At 42.9% G+C, this 17744-nt stretch overlaps 1 protein-coding gene across 7 annotated transcripts in view; it reads right to left on the bottom strand.

Moving 5' to 3' along the window:
• The window catches only part of TSC22D1 (TSC22 domain family member 1), a 131244-nt gene extending 114518 nt beyond the window's left edge, over positions 1 to 16726 (bottom strand). For 4 of the 7 annotated variants that reach the window (XR_003237770.2, XM_026017236.2, XM_026017237.2 and 1 more), the window contains exon 1: positions 13159 to 16322. Coding sequence is in view for 5 of the 7 variants with exons in the window: in XM_026017236.2 (XP_025873021.2) it covers positions 13159 to 16070 (2912 nt within the window). In the remaining 2 variants the exon portion in view is untranslated. Of the gene's footprint in view, positions 1 to 13158 lie in introns of all 7 variants that reach the window. The other 3 variants (XM_072760594.1, XR_012001983.1, XM_026017234.2) reach the window with 3 other exon arrangements.
• Positions 16727 to 17744: the final 1018 nt, after the last annotated feature.

Genomic DNA, 17744 nt, shown 5'->3' with positions numbered 1-17744 from the left:
TAGATTTAGTGTCAATGACAGCATTCATGCTCTTTTAACATTTTATTTTTTTAAAGATTTTATTTATTTATTCATGAGAATACACAGAGAGGAGAGAGAGAAGCAGAGACACAGGCAGAGGGAGAAGCAGGCTCCATGCAGGGAGCCTGATGTGGGACTGGATCCAGGGTCTCCAGGATCACACGCTGGGCTGCAGACGGCGCTAAACCGCTGAGCCACCAGGGCTGTCCTCTTTTAACATTTTAAATAACTATATATACCAATACCATTTCCCTTTTGGTAGAGACTTATGAGTGCTTAGGGGGATAGGAAGAAATAATTCCTCCTCTTTCCACTGCCTGGAAGAGACTAGCAATGGAATGTATGAAAAGTAAACAGGGAAAGGTCTCTGATCACTAATGTAAAGAACCAATACTAAAATAATAGTTCACACTCAGATTTCTTTTCACTACTAAATATATTTGGGACACATCTGCTTTGGATTAGACACAGATGAACCCCATGAAAACCAACTCCCGAAAATCCTACCTCAAGGTTATGACTTATCTAACATACCTTTAAAACTACAACTATAGATAATAGCCTTTCCTAGAAACTAGGCTATTTTTGTCTGTTTTTAAAGTGAGAAGACAAATATATTGCTTTGAGGGAAAAGAGGATAGGAAAGTGAATACAGTATTTTTATAAACTGAGAAATCTGCTAACCAAAGGGCTTCTATACTGAATCACTTTACAAAGAAAATCACTATCCCTTTAATTTCCTTCATTTATTAAAAAATAACAAAAAACAATTTCCTATCTGGTCCTCCCTGCTTCCAAGTATACCCCCATTCCAATCCAAATACAGCTTCGTTTTACACCAATCTTCCTTGAATGTGATTTAGTCAACAAGTGTTGAACGCCAGATTACTCCTGGAATTCAATCTTCAGTCACTTCCTAAAACAAACTTGCTCTATTAAATCCAACTGTTGCCTTACTGATGTCCTCAATGCTTTTCTTATTTCTTACCCTTTTCATTAATACTCTCTTGCCTGAAACATTTTCCTTCAACCAAAAACTTTCAAAAGGTCCATTCAAAACACATTGCATCCCTGACCTACCAAAGGTCCATTCTATCCCATCTGTGAATTCTGAATGCAATTTCCTACATCATTTTTGAGACTCAAGTTCCAGTTAGTCTGAGAACATTTTGTAGCACTGAGAATTCACTCAGCCTTTCTGAAATTGTTCCTCCATCTATAAACCAAGAGTTGAATGAGACCTCAAGATTCCCAGCTCCAAATATGATTTGTTGATTTCACATCCTCATGTCATTTATTTTTATTTTTTTTCCTCATGTCATTTAAAACTGTTATTTAGCTCTTATGTTGTCATATCATTTCACCATATGCATGTCATATACACTCCCTAAGGACAAGAACCATGTTTGATCACATCTTTGCCTACACCATTACTATGGAATAATGTACACCTAGTACCTACTCAATAAAGAGAAAGAATTTAATGTAACAGGTACAGTAATATATGTGGGAAGATCTGAAACTTCCTTCTGTATGTCAGAATGGCTGTGAACGTAATGGTAACAGGGTGCCAGAGTATTGGCATGATATCTCCATTCTGAATATTTATGGGGGTTTTCTGCCACATGTCTTAATTCACTCGTTCGACAAATATTTCAAAACATAGTACGAGCCAGGCACTGTTGCATGCAGTGAGAATACACAGGTAAACTAGATGGATAAGGTCCTTCTTCTCACAAGGCTTATATTGTTGAGTATAAGAATAAGAGTAGCATTCCCACTCAAACTTCCAAGATCAAAATAAGATGAGGATAGAACAGGACAAGAGATATTTGCAGTTCCCAGTGCCTTTCAATATAGGAAATCTGACTGCGAAAACAACTTTCTTTTTTTTTTTTTTGAAAACAACTTTCAATACTGCTGTCAGAATAGCTCAGGTCTGATCATATGCTACAGAGCCCAACAGTGTGCAAGGGTTGTTCAGAGTACAAACTCTGAAACCCAGACTGCCTGGATTTAAATCCTAGCTCCCACTTACTAGCTATGTGACCTCTGAATAAGTTACTTCATCTTTTAAGTTAACCATTCTATGCCTCAATTTCCTCACCTGCAATATGGGGATAATAATGCTACTTACAACTCATATAAGATTGTTCTGAGAATTAAATAAGCTGATATATGTAAACTGCTTAGAACAATCCTGCACCTAAGTACTGTAATATTCAGCTCTTACAACTACTACTCTTACTGCTAAATTGCTATAGAGTCTACAAACAAGCTAAAGACAGTACCTAACACATAGTAGTAACTCAATATTTAATCAATGATTGAATATATATACCGGACTCTTTCTTCCTCTGTGAAAACTGAACAAAAGCATCCTATCAAATTTAAGACTGCTAGGACTCAAGGGGATATAATCTATTTCAAAATACTTTGTTAAAAACAACCCCCCAGGGATGCCTGGGCGGCTCAGTCCGTTAAAGTGTCTGCCTTCAGCTCAGGTCCCAATCCCAGAGTTCCAGGATTGAGGGGAGTCTGCTTCCCTCTGACCCTCCCCTATCTCATGCTCTCTCTCTCTCTCTCAAATAAATTAATAAAATCAAAAAAAAAAAAAAAAAAAACACCAACAGTCATACAAGAATAAGGTTTCACTACTATTACCAATGAAAATGTACCATAGCCACATTATAACAAAAATTTACTGCTAGATATTATCTAAATTAAATGTTTATACCTTCAAAACATTCCTAACTAGTCAATATGCTGTTTATTACCATGTGAAGATACACAAGGAAAGCCTCATACCAAAGAAATTAGATAACTAGATAAGCTGGGAGAGAATGAAGTCTCATCACAATGAGCAATTTTATAATCAATCCAACTACAACTTACTCAGGCATGTACCCAAGGTATCAGAAGTTCCCCAACTTGAGTGGTGAGCTGATATTACAAAAATAATCTAGGAAGCCTGGAAAAACAAGATGTTATCTCATCTGTCTTAACCACATGAAGCTCAGAGTAACCCTTTACGGCTTCATGGATGAGGAAGGGCAATACCATCCATACCATGATAGATCCATACACACGTGATCTAAAGTTAATTCTTAATAAAAATCAACCATAGTAAATCTTCTCCCCAATCAACATAAATATGGTTTTAAGCCAGCCAACCAGATTAAATACTGATAGGTTTCTCTCACAACTGATGATCACTGTACTACAACATTAGATTCTACATTTTCCCCGTCTGTTTTTAATTACCCCAACCTCAAAAGTAAAGACCTCATCTCTTAACACTTTTTTACCCCCATTAATACCCATAATCAATTTATTGCTAATTCTGATCATTGCCAAACCTTTCTCATTCCCCTTTACATAATCCATAACTTACCTGTTAATAACAAGTAACCATAATAACTATAAATAAAATAGATCAGTTTGGAATTTTAAACAGGTAATTAACTCATTATTTACTAAACTGTCTAATAAAGAAAACTCTCAATACAAATGACATTTTTACAAGTTAAATGTTTATATTTTCAACAGCTGAAACTGCACCAAAGGACTTCCAATACTTGAATACTGCTTCAGATTCACATTATATGTTGAGTAGATGAACGAATTCAAAGTTGAGAAAGAATACTGATATCCTAATTTAGAAGTAAATAGGGGTTTTTTGGTCTTATTCAAGTTGAAGAACTTTTATTGGCATAAAAATAGGTAAATACAAAATAAGCACAAACATAAAACAAAATGCTTCTTAAAACCAACGACTGAGATTGCTTTTTTGGCTCATAAACACAGCAAAAAGTAATCAATCAATTCTGGTTCACCTCTATTAGAGGAAGAAACAGTGATATTACATGGTCATCTATACAGAACTTATTTACCTTCCAAATATACCACAGTAGTGATTTAAAAAAAAAAAAAGTTATCTTTTTGCCACTTTCCCTCATTTACTCACTACGTAGATTTTTCCAAGCTATCTGTTAAGCATTGAAATATACTTTGGATATGTAATAGCATACCAAACATCCCAGTCCATGAAACTTAAAACCATCAGATAATCACTCACAAAAAAAAAAAAAAAAAAAAAAAATTTACAAACTGAAATAAACATTAAAAAGAACAGCATTAACAAAGAACCTGAGTTTCGTTTGCTAGGTCAGAGAAGGTCTATCAAAAAGTGATGGTTAATACACTTGTGAGGAGCACCAAGTAGCAGTGTATAGAATTGTTGAATCACTATACTGCAGACCTGAAACTAATATGATATATTAATTACACTGGAACTGAAATAAATTTTTTTTATAACAATGTGACAGGTAAACTTTGAGAAGGAATGGAAAGCAGGTGAACACCGGATGTTCAGGCTGAAGGAACAGTGTGTACTGTGTACTTACCCTTAAGGAAGAAGTAAGGATAGATGGCAACTTGAACTGAAAGAAGGCAGCTGGAACGCAGAAAAGTAGGGGGGGGAAGTGGCATAATATGATGCCAGAGGTGAGCAAAAGCAAAAAAGTAATTACTTTCAAAGTAATAGGAAGGCTTTTAAGGGTGTTGGGCAAGTATGTGATCTAAACAGATTTTTATTTTAAGAATATCATTCTGACTACAAGATATAATAATAGAGAAACCCAAGAATGTATGCAAGAGGCTAGTGAGGAAGCTACTGCAATACTTTAAGAGGTAAGTATGTTTAGACAAGAGTTGTAGCAATGGTGGTGGTGGGGCAGATGAATTAAGGTATATTTTGAAGGTTATGGTCAAGATGCATGGGGTGAGGAAAAGAGAGTTACCAGGCATGGCCCTCGGGTTTCTAAAGTGAAGAACTAGTAAGAAATAATTATTAAAATGAAGATGAACAAAAGAGAGATGTTAGAGATTAGGTAATGAAGAGATAAGTTCATGCTCTGTTGGGACTATCAGAATGCAAGTGGAGATGTCTTACAAAGGCAGGTAACAGGGTCACCCTAAAGCTAAGAGAAGGGTGGGCTAATGGTGCGCGTTCAGAAACTGAGAGCACAGACTGCATCTAAAGCCACAGAGCAGATGATCACTTATGGAAAAGGCAGTAAGTGAGAAGAGGAACCAGAAACCTGAAGAAACTCCAACACTGAGTCTGACAGAGTAGGTGAATCTAAGAAAGATTGAAAAAAGGGGCCAGAAAGGTGGGAAGGAACTAAAAGGGATCACTGAAAGCAAAAGAGAGTGTTTCAAGAAAGAGGAAAAACAAAGGTCAACTAGGCCCAACAATGCTAAAAAGTCAAATAAGATTTCCGGGTCAAACCGACTGGTAAGGAAGAAATGGTGGAAGGATATGTGAATATATGTGAAGCTAGGAAAAATAAAAAAGTCAACCTAGAATCTAAAACTAATTATAAAGAGTTCTTTAAAATAATGTAGACATGTAATTCCTTTTAATGAGCCGTTAAAGCATATTCTTACCATGACATATTCAATGGTAACAATACAGTGACATGGCAAAAACCAACCACCAGAGTTCCAACATTGCAGCACGCTTCTAATATTGCAGCACCAGAACAGGTCATGCTTTGCATAGTTTTGTACTTTTATTTTCTTTAATTTTTTTTAATTTTTATTTATTTATGATAGTCACAGAGAGAGAGAGAGAGAGGCAGAGACATAGGCAGAGGGAGAAGCAGGCTCCATGCACCGGGAGCCCGACGTGGGATTCGATCCCGGGTCTCCAGGATCGCGCCCTGGGCCAAAGGCAGGCGCCAAACCGCTGCGCCACCCAGGGATCCCAGTTTCATACTTTTAAATTCAACTTTCTAAGCAAGAACCAAAATCTACTTGTCCTACAATTCTGAAGCCAAAGCTACAAAGACTGAATTTAAATTATTAGGAAGTAAAAACAGTTTTCCTGAAAAAAAAAAAATTTTTCATACAACTTTCTAAAGGAAAAAACCTACTGCATTCAAGGTGCATCAACGTGATGACTTTAACCACTTTTTTCTCATCAAGGGCCTACAGGTAAACATTGGTATGTTCCACGGTAATTCTGTTATTTGCACAAATACACAAATCAAAGGAGTCTGCCTTCTTTTCAGGTTTTCAGCCACTCTAATATTATTTATGGGTCTTACCTCTTGTTGGCTTTATTAGCAAAAATACCAAAAGACTTAATTGGAAAAATGGCTTTAAATATTAGCTGTTTTACTACAATACATGTAACCAGAGGCAACTCCATCTCTCTAATAAACTAAGCTTCAGTTTAGTCGCCAGTAAAATAGAAAAAACTTAACCCAGGGTTGTTGAGTTGGTTTAATGTGATGATAAATATTAACTGGATCTAATTCTAACATTTCTAATCACGTCTGTGAACTGAAATACTGACTTACGTACTATTCTTATTTCTAATGGATATAAGCCAAGCAATTCCACTCTTAAAATTTAGGTTGTCATTACAGATCAAATCTTGGAGCAATGACTTTATTAAAATTTGCATCATTCTTCATATTCAATAGGGCAATATTCTATAGTTAAGACAGGTATATAATGATAGTAAACACATTTCATACTCCTTTTCTAAAAACCCCACTAAGATTACCAGAAAAAAATGAATTTTTAAGATATAACGACATAAGCTCACAAAAAATGAAGAGAATGGGTGAAAAGACAATAGCTACAAAAATTCAGAAACTAGAAAGCAGATGGTTGAGTGACAAATGACTTAGCAAACACTAGAAAATCAAATCTTTAGCAAACAGTGGAGAAAGCCAAGAACAAACCCAATTTAAACTGTAAAATCCCCAAAAGACTCAGCAATTGGCAGGACCACATACATCCAAAGTGGGATATGGGGGAGAGAGGGCGATAAAATAAAGGAAGATCGTGTAAATGTCTTTTTAAGAAGTAACCAGCACCACTGATCCCAACCACCCCTCCCCAAAGCCAACAAAAAACTGAAAATATATTGTCTGAAGAATATAAAACACAATACCCCAAGATTGAGAAAATCAAGTATAGCCATAGGCAGGAAGATATACTAAAAACAGGATGCCTGAGTGAAGAAATATATACAGGGATACTCAGATTCCCCCAAGACCTTTTACCCAACTTCCCTATCCCCCACAACCTTCATCTCAGGCAAGAAAGAGACTTCTATAGGGGATCTAACCACCTCAAAGACAAGACATGAAGACACTGACATTAAAAGTCCTCTAACCAAAAAAAAAAAAAAAAAAAAAAAAGTCCTCTAACCAAACAGCCCAGTCTAGTTACCATACAGTAAAACTAACAAGGCTCACTGAGAATTTCTAATTAGCATTTTACTCCCCTATTCACACACAACCACCAACCATCCAAGGCTACAGAATGTGAAGGATAAAGACCAAAGCAAATACAAACTAAGAAAACAAACCTAGGGGACACTGATCACACAAGAAGAAATATTTTTTAAAAATAATAATGTTTATATATTCATATAAGAGAATGTACTATTGTTTCTATAGCAGGATATTGTTTAGAAGGAGCAAGGACCAAAAAATAAAAGATTTGGGAAATTAAATATATGATAATACATGAAAACTCAATAAAAATGGAGCAAATAGAAAAGGAGATGGAAAATAGTAAAATACAAGAAAATTAGAAAAAAGTCAAGAAGATCCATAACCCCAATAAGAATTTAAGGAAAAAAAAAAAAAACAGAAAATGGGAAATTATAACCAAGACCTCATTCAAAAAAAAAAAAAAAAAAATCCCAAGAATTAAAAGATGGTTCCAAGGGCAGCCCAGGTGGCTCAGCGGTTTAGTGCCACCTTCAGCCCAGGACATGATCATGGAGATCTGGGATCAAATCCCACGTCGGGCTCCCTGCATGGAGTCTGCTTCTCCCTCTGCCTGTGTCTCTGCCTCTGTGGGTGTGTGTGTGTGTGTGTGTGTCTCATGAATTTTTTTTAAAAAAAAAAAAAATTTTTTTTAATTTAAAAAAATTTTTAAAAGATGGTTCCATATTAAAAGGGCACACCAAGTACTCAACAAGATGGATGAAAAGAGACCTACAGAAGGACCCATTACTATAAAATTTCCAAACCCTGGAAATAGATACAATCATAAAAGCTTTCAGAGAATTAAAGAGTGAGAGAGGGGAAGAGAGGAGTAAAAAGGTCAGAGAAAAAAATTAAAACACAATATTTGAGAAATGAGAACTACCCAGACTTCTGAAAAGCAATATGGAAGCTAGAAAGCAATGGAGTAAAATTATAAAACATTACAACTTTACATGTAGTATTCTTAACCTAACCAAATAATCAAACAAGTGTCAAGGTAAACTAAAACCATTTTTTTTTTTTTTAAAGATTGTAAAGAAATCTCTACATCCAACATGAGGCTCAAACTCACAGCCCTGAGATCACGAATTGCATGCTCTACAGACTGAGCCAGCCAGGCACCCCTTAGAATTTTTTCTTTTCCTTTTTTTTTTTTTAAATAATCTCACCCCAACATGGGGCTCAAATTCATGATCCTGAGATCAAGTGTCACATGCTCTATGAATTGAACCAGCTAGGCACTCCTAAAACGATTTTAAAACATCAAGTAAATCAAGAATGAACATGACATGGATCACTGCAAAATGGAAAGCCAACCCCAGGAGAAAGTGAAGGGAATCCCACAATAATGATTGTGTACCAAGTCTAGAAGACACTCAGTCCAGAATGGAGGTCAGAGGGACATGAGACACTGCCTCAGGAAGATAAAATTGATAACAATACCTGGTATGTCTGAACATCTCAAGGGACATTCAATGAAAAAGGTGAATTAGTGATAATTACAGCAAAAACTAAGCCACAGGGTGGGGCAGAGACACTGAACTTCAGCCAGAGCACCCTATGGTAAAGCTAACAGTCAACAAGTCACACAAGATAAGCTCTTTAGTCTAACGTGCAAGCAGATGACCAAGAATTACCAGACATCTGAGGAAAGGCTCTGTCCCATAAGGCAAAGCAAAAATGGGCATAAAGCCAATTCGGAGGAAACAGATGAAAACCTGGGGCGGGGGGGTGGGGGTGGGTACCTACTAACATTTCTATATGCTAAATAATATATAGAAATATATATACTATATATTCTACATGTACTAGATAGCTGGGGTGTGGTGGAGGGAGGCAGGCAAGTGTGGTACATTGTACAGCACACGAAAAGTGTTATTTTACAAGAATGCTGAAATCATAACCATTAAGAAGAAAGGGTGCCATGAGGTAAGGGAGATTAGTGGAGTAGCTGATAACAAAATTAAATCTTCATTTTCTATCCAGGAAGTTAATAAAAGCAAAACAAAAGCAGAGAGTATTTAACACACACTATACTGGGCATGTGGGTTAGATACAGTTCTAAAGGCTTTCCCAAATTCATTTCCTATGACAACCCTATTGACATAGGTACCCCCACTTTTTTTTTTTACATGAGCAAAATGAGGCATAGAGAGAGGTTAAGTAGCCCAATGTTACATAAAACAGTTGACAGAGAAGATTCAAACCTACAGTCTGATTCCAGAGTCCATGCTCCTACCCATCAAAGCCATGTTGCATATCCAGTAACAATACAAGCATGTAAACAGGACAAGGATTACTGAAAAGAGGTAAGTGACTGCTTTTGGGAAAGGAAAAAATGGAAAAGGAAGGGGACAGGAAGCTTTTGTTTGTTTTGATAATCATGTAAACTTTTTTACTCTTTAAACTGTGCAGGTACAACCTAAATAAAAAGTAAAGCCTGTAGCTTAGTATTCTATAGTTAAAACATTTTATCTAATGCTACCATCCTCAGTAGGCAAAAATGAGTACTACTCCTATTTCATAGATAAGACTTTCCTTCCTCTTCAACAAAATTTGAGGGCCCACTACATAACAGGCATTTGTATTCAGAAGACAGATAGCAATTCACCTCAAATAATGATGAGGTGAAAGAAGTGCAAAAAAGCAAGTGTCTTTATTCTTTTCAATTTATTGCATATACTGTATGACCCTGAATCTCTAATAGCTGTGCTTAAGATGAGAAACAATATAAATTTTAAATAGTGACAGTAAAAAAAAAAAAAGAGAGAGAAAGGTCACCTCCTTAATTTGTTCAAAAAATATTTAGTTCTTGCCCTTAAGGAGCTCAGAGTCTTGTGAGGAAGACAGGTAAACATAATTATAATTGAATGAGTGCAGTGTGTTAAATAGAGGAATACCAAAAAGTGCTAAGGAAACAACATGTTCTGGGTAAAGGGAATGCTTTAGAGGTAACATGTGAGCTGAGTCTTAACGGGATGAATAGAAGTATGACCAATTTTACATAAAAGGCTGTACTAACAGTTGGAAAACACAGAAGACCACAGATCAGTGTGAAATGCCTGTATTTTCCCTGTTTTATAAAGGTAAGTTCATGTAAAAGGATAAAATAAGACATTAATACTTTTTCAGTGAGAGTGAATTTTAAAAAACAAGATACATTATTATCTTAACGCCTGACCCATGTTTCTAATTTATGGTCTTGCCCAATGATCAACTGAAAGCATGTTCCACATACCTAATAAACATTTTAAGTTTTAAAGCCTTAAGAGTATTATTTCAAAAGAAACCTAAAGAATAACCATCTTTCATTTGCCTCACCACCAAAAAAAGTTTCATTGCTAACACGGTTTCTAAGTCATAATATTGAAATTATAATGTACCGCCCCCCTTCTACCTCTTGAAGAGAGAAATTGGTGAGCAAACCTCAGAAGATGCAAGTGACACAGACGTTATCATGGGAAGAAAAGGTAAGAATTTTTTTTATAATCATTATCACTTTTTTCCTCTCGTAGATATTCTTAAACTCCCATCCAAGGGCAAGTTTAAATGAAACATTTCTTTTCTCTAAACTTTGGAGATAAAAGAAATAATTTGCAGTGAAACACCATGAAAAAAATAATATACATGTTTCCCCTTATTGACTTTTACAGGTATTTTAGGGGTGACACATTTTGATTTTTCAGCATTTAAAGGATACCAATGAAACAAAACTTTCCTGGTTTTGATGACTTTGATGTTAACAAAGGTTCAAATATGTAGTAAACTCAAAACAGGTAGAGTCAACTCAAGTTACTTCACACCAATATTCAATCATACTTCTTGTTCCTTTATTTCCAAATCTTTCTACATAATTCGCCCCTAATTAATCTTCCTCTCAGTTACTGTATGGAAAAATTAATTTTGTGCTAAATACCTTAAACTGCCGTCTATCCCTACAATTAAAAACCTACTTCTAAGTGGCAACATCTGACTTTAATTGTCTGGAAAAGCAAGTTGTGGAAAGCTCTATCATGCCCTACCACCAGGGGAAGAAAAGGAGAAAGTCAACCAGGAGACCACAAATGGTAATTAACAAAAATCATGGCAGGTTTCAATTCAAAATGTGTGGTTTTCATTTGTGTATTTCATCTTTTATCTTGCTGGATTCAGTATCCACATAATACCTGATTTTCAGGGGCTTCACTCAATCACACACTCTAGATTTAGAAAACATTAATATTTGGGGTAAATAATTACTTAAAATTATAGTGAATATTAGTAATTACAGGTGTGAATATTGACCTATGAAACAGAGTTTTATCAGTAATTACATTAGGACTCTTAAGGAAACCACATCCTAGAAGAGGTCCTCTTAAGTAAACTCTGTATACGTGATACGGAATTCATTTGGTTAGGTAACGAGGTTTTAATTATATGACTCCTGAAAAAATTATAAAAATCCTGAAAAACAAGATTTTAAATTATATCAATTAACCATACTTTTAACTAACATCTCTTAAGTAATTAAAAAAAATATATGTATCGTGAAAACCTCACTGGAACGTTTGGCCTTTGTTCTCTTTTTCTAAAAACTGCAATTCTTTTGAAATACTCTCAATTTTTCCAAAGTGAAAACCACAAAGACACATTTAGGATATAAATTTCCAATTGGTTTGATGAAAGTTCCATCACAAAAATCTCCAACTAATACTAAAATAATTAAATGTCTTTAGAGCTTATTCCGAGTTGCATGGCTAAAATAAATAGCCTTGGTCATTAACTCCCTATGATACTATTTTGATCAAGGTTAGTCACAGACCGGCAAATCTGTGACAAGAACATTCCTTTAAAAATCAACTTTGTTTAAAGCCATGTAGAATCCTTAGAGATTTCACAACTTTCTAATCAGTCAGCTTAAAGGACACAATTTGATTCAGTGGCATGGTTAGAGCATTATTTCCAATTCAATCATGAAAACACTGGTTTAATAGTGTTTTGTTTTTTTTTTTTTTTGGCCTTATGTATTTTTTTGGCAAAGAAGGGAACAGGTGGAATAGATTAACAGGAGAACAAAGTCTTATTTCCATGCCCCTATAAATCCAACCCTTCAAGACTTTCCCTATTCTTTAAAATGGCTACCACCTTGATCCACTATACAAAAGGGAAAATAAAATGTACAGACTACCACTATCAAAGATAAATCTGGTTATTTTGACAGTGTAAGCCCCCCTCCCCCATGACATACTTTTTAGGATTCCCATTCCTCTTCGATTCAGATAAAATGACCATTAAATAAGTGTACAAAAGTTGGTCAATTACAGTATAAGGGTAACCTATATAATAACCCAGACTAGGTCATCTTTCCTATAAGGTCTGACTAGGAAAAGCAGGTAACATTATCTTTTGCAGACTAAGATCAAACACAGTAGAAGTGAAAAGGAGAAACATTCGTGGGAACCACAGCAACCCCCCTCCAGCCCCCAGAGATGATCATAAGGATTTTAGTAATTCAAAGGAATGGATGAACTATTATATAGGTTAGCAAAAATCTTCTGTAAGAAATCCCTTTAAAAAGCCTAAGTAACAAAAAAAAAAACACCTGGTGCCCTCAGACCTATACTTAATACTCAATAACTATTGTCAAATAGTTTGCATACTTACACCCACCTGCTATCTCCACTCTGAAACCATTCCGTGACACTCTTGCTCTAGGAAACTTACCACGAAAACGATTTTCACACACAAAAATGAAAAAAGAGGTCATGCTCTCGACAAATTCTGTGCATGTACAAAGCTACTCAATAGATTCACTACTCTGAATCTGTTGAATGTCTGCAGAAACATGGCATAATCTTACCTCTCATCCTCGCCATCCACCAGGGGTGTCGTCAGCGGTAGCACCTTCAACGGGAAAAGAGAAGCAGAGGCTGCTAGGCTGCTGCTACTCCCATCTGAAACTGCTGACATTCCCCCACTGTCACCACTGATAGTCTGAGGTAAGCCAACTAAGGAGGGTTCCGCTGGGCGCCTGGCATCTTCAATTTGGCTTCCAATTGCCTGAGCTAATGATTGTGCAGAGAACTGAGTAGAACTTAGTGGGATCTGTTGTGCCAGAGGCAGATTTATATTAGTTGCTATCAAGGGAGGTTGACTAACACTCTGAACCAAATTACCATTTTGAGTGGCAGGGGTTTGTGCTATATTCTGTGGTGGAACCAAGTTTGTTGGGGCAGAAGGCATTCCAGAAGGACCAGCTGAACTAACCTGATTTGTAACAGAAACACTACTAGCAGAGGGCAAAGGACTAACTGCAGGCAACTGCTGCGAAACTTGAGCTACTGATTCTACTCCTTGTGGCTGGGGAGGCACAGTTAACAAGGTACTTTGGGGTGCAAGGACCAATTGTTGAGGAAGGCTCGAAGCACTAGTTTGAACTCCCTGATGAATAATCGCGGTTTGAGCAGGTGAAACTATCTGTGAAGACGGAGGAGCACCTTGCTGAATAACTGAAGGTGTGACTTGGGTAGAGGGCTGCTGCACTGCAGTAGCTATGTTTGCCTGTTGACCAATATTTGCGATTTGACCGCCAGTAGGTACCACAGATCCTGCCGTCTGAGCCTGGCCAACAGGCTGGCCAGAGGCCCCTGCAGGTTGTGCTTGGATTGCGGTGGGCTGCACTGGCAGCTGGATACTCTGTGGCTGGGCCGTAGGCATCACGGTCGTTCCTGCTCCCACGGCCGCAGCACTGGGCTGTCCCGAGGACACGGACACCGCTGTCTGGAGCATCGGCGGCGGCGGCTGCTGCTGCACATACTCTGAAGTAGGATTCTGAGTCACCGGTTTACCATGGCCTGGGACCATCTGTGCAGATACAGTCGGTTGCTGTTGTCCGTACTGTAACTGTTGGGGTGGTGCCCCTGGAAGGGGAGCTTGCACTGGAGGAGCCGGCTGAGAATATGGCAGTTGGGGTTGAGCCAAACTGGAAATGGAAGGCTGCTGACCTAAAGCTGAAGTTACACCAACCACATTCACAGGTGATGGCTGGATACCCGTCGCGGTACTGAGAGTGGCTTGCAGAGGGACCGGCTGAAGACCTGGCTTTTGATAGCTCAGTTCTTGTGACTGCAACTGTACTTGTGTGATCTGCGACTGAGAAATACTCTGTGGTAGACTGACTGCTGAAATACTCTGAGGACCAGAGCTACTGAAATCCATCTGTTGAAGAGCCATACCTTGAAGAGTTGGCTGCTGCTGCTGCTGCTGCTGCTGCACCACCACAGTAGGGGCTCCCATCTCTCCACTTCCCACACTCTCCGTGTAGTGACTCAGTGTGCTGACACTACTGCTCACTGAACTCCCACTAGTGCTCTCCCTCTCAGAAGTCACTTCTGGGTTTTGCTTTACAGTTTCCACCACTTTATTCATCGCCACACCTTCTGCAGCAGGTGCGGCGTTTTCTTTCTCATAGAACTCGGTGCAGGTCCATCTACCTTTCTTAAAAGGTTCAGAACTAGAATCTAACTTCACAACTCTGAACCTGGACGTGTTAACTGTCGGTGGCTGCTGCTGACTGGAAACTGATCCCACAGTCATCCCTGCAGCTGCATTAGGGGCGCTGTTAACAACAGCGGAGGAAGAAACAGAACCATTGCCCATGCCACTCAAGATATTCACATTCACACCGCTGCCAACTCCAGGCCCGACACTCGCACTAGCAGCACTAGGAATATTGCTTGCGTTTATACTGGCATTACTAAGCATGCTGCTTGTCACGCTAGGATTAAAAGTACCCACAGCAGTGATGTTAACATTATTCACCGTAGTAGTGCCACCAACAGAACTTATACCTATGCTGCCGGTAGTACTTGGAGCTCGGATATTAGTCATTACGGATGCAGGTGAGCCTCCCGATGAGACAGCAGAAGTCGGTGCAGCTGGTGCGACGCTGTCGGAGCTTCCAGGGGCAGAGAGTTTTCTGGATACCGGACTTGAGGGTGGCCCTCCGGGAATGGGTGGGCTGGCCACGCCGGCATGGGATGGATGGTGGTGCCCGTGGTGCAGGTGGTGCCCGTGATGAAGGTGATGGTGGTGATGGAGGTGGTGAGGATGAGCGTTCCCATTGATCACAACGTTCTGGGGGGGAAGGTGAGGCAGATGAGGCTGCGGGAGGTGGGGCTGGTTGGGAGACACTGCCCCGGGCGTCTCGGCTTCCTGGAAGTTATTGAGAGTCTCTTCCGAGGAGCTGCGCTCGGGCTCCCCCAGGTCGGTCGCCCTGGAAAGTGACACATCGAGGATCTCGGAGGAGGACAGATCCTCCGTGTGGGACTCGTCCAGGTCGTCGTAGCTCTCCGTGTCCTCGGCGATGCTGTTGTTGGAGCTGATGCTGGCCGAGATCTGAGCCGGGGTGACGCTGGTTATCTGGAAGCCACTTTTCTTTTTCATCTGAGTTCCGCCCGGCGCGAGGGGCTGCGCCTGCAGCTGAGCCTGCGAGAGGAGGTTCAGGCTTTGTGGAGGCGGAGGCTGCGGCCCCGACGTGGAGGATGCGGCGGGGGGAGGCGGCTGGAGCAGCGACGGAGGCGGAAGATCCTCGGAAGATGTGACACTACTACCGACGCCGGTACCTGCCGCGCCGAGCGCAGAGGCGCCGCCGCCGCCGCCGCCGCCGCCGCTGCCCCTTCGAGGGAGCATCGCCGGGTGCGCCATCTTCCTAGCGCCGATGTCTGCAGCGGCCGCGGCCGCCGCGGCGGTGGACTCGGGCGGCTGGTGCATTGTGTCGGGGGCCGGGGGGGCGGAGGAGGCGAGTGCAATTTCCTTCTTCTGCACCGTAATCTTTGTATTCGAGACGCCGGGGAGGAAAACGGGACCTGACGCTCCGCCCGGCGCGGGTCCTCCTCCTCCTCCTCCTCCTCCTCCTCCTTCTCAGCAGAAGGCGCCGGCCGCTCCTGCCTTCGAGGGCGAGCTTCGGGAAGGGAGGATGAACGCGGGTGAACAGGGCGGCCCGAGAGGCGGGGGCCCCTTCAGTCCTCCGCCATCCACTTTCCCCTCTAGTCTCACGCCCCCCTCTCTAGTCCGCCTTCACGTGGGGTGCGGGGCAGGGGAGGTGGGGGTGAGGGTGGGTGGGGGTGGGGTGGGGTGGGGTGGGGGACGCCAGGGAAGCCGACAAATGCCCACCTTCTCCGGCCGACTCGGGGGCTCCGCAGCCCCTGCGGCGGCGGCCGCTGCAAGAGCCTCCCGGGCGCCGTGCACCGGCCGAGGCGGCGCGGAGCGGGGGCCGCCGTCCCCTCGCCGCCCCGAGCCCCGAGCTCAGGGTCGCCCAAGCCTTCCCCTCCCGGCCCCGCCGGCCCCGCTCGGCCCTCCCCGCCCGCGCCCCGCGGACCCTTTCAAACCCCCTGGGCTCGCGGCGGCTGTTCCGTGAGCAGACGCTGGCCGCGGCCGGGGCCGGGGCCGGGGCCGGGGCGGCGAGGCTCGGAGCGGGGCGGCGGGGCGCCCGGTACGGGGAGCCCAGCAACGGGGCGCGGGCGGGCGCGCAGGGACGCCGGGTCCTCGCGGGGCACGGCCGGGGCGCGGCGGCGGCGGCGGCGGGAGCGCAGGGACCGCTCCATCACTGGCAGCCATGGAGCCCGAGCATTTTCCTCCCTCGGGGCAGGCGCCTCGGCTCGGCACGCGTCCTCGGGGAGGAAGGGGCCGGCGCCCGGGCCTCCCCGGGGGGCGGCGGCGGGCTGCGAGCCGCTCCGCTCCTCGTCCTCGTCCTCGTCCCCGTCCCCGTCCTCGTCCTCGCGGGCGGCTCCTTCCTCGGCGGCGCTGGGGGCCCGACGGGCTGGTGCAAGCGGCTGCAGCCGACGCCGTTCAAAGGAGCGGGAGGTGGGGTTGGCCGGTGTCGGCGAGGGGGTGGGTGCGGGGGGCGGGCGGGCGGGCGGGGGCCGTGCTGGTTGTTACTAGCGCTCTCCTCCGGCTCCGCCGCGTCCCCCAGTCTCTCGCGGCAGCGGGAGAGGAGGGACCAGCGCCCGAGCGCAGGAGGAGGAGGAGGAGGAGGAGGGGCGACCGCCGGCGAGAGGAGGAGGAGGCGGCGGCGGCAGCGGCGGCGGCAGGGGGGAGGGGGAGGGGGCAGGCAAAGGAGACGGAGGAAGATGGCGTCTGCGCATGCGCCCCGGCGCCGCAGACATAAAGCCGGGTCCGGCGGGGGAGGCGGCGGCGGGGCCTCGGGACTCGCCGAGCGCCGGAAATTGCCGAAGGCTGGCGGAGGCGCCGAGGCCGCGGAGAGAGGGGAGGGGAGGGGCGCCTCGGGCGGGGGAGCGGATCCGGGTCGGGCTGCGCGGCGCGGCCCGAGTGGGGGCGGGGCGCGGGGCGCGCGCGCAGGTTAGGTGTGTCCGCTCTGTTCTCGCTCGCGGCCGGGGCGCGTGCGCGGGCGCGTGCGCGGGCGGGCGGGCGCGCGGCAGGGGAGGG

The sequence above is a fragment of the Vulpes vulpes genome, chromosome 6 (genome assembly GCF_048418805.1).
Source record: "Vulpes vulpes isolate BD-2025 chromosome 6, VulVul3, whole genome shotgun sequence".
NCBI classification, from domain to species: Eukaryota; Metazoa; Chordata; class Mammalia; order Carnivora; family Canidae; genus Vulpes; species Vulpes vulpes.
The sequence above is the reverse complement of the archived record's forward strand: the minus strand, read 5'-3'. Positions and strand labels throughout refer to the sequence as shown.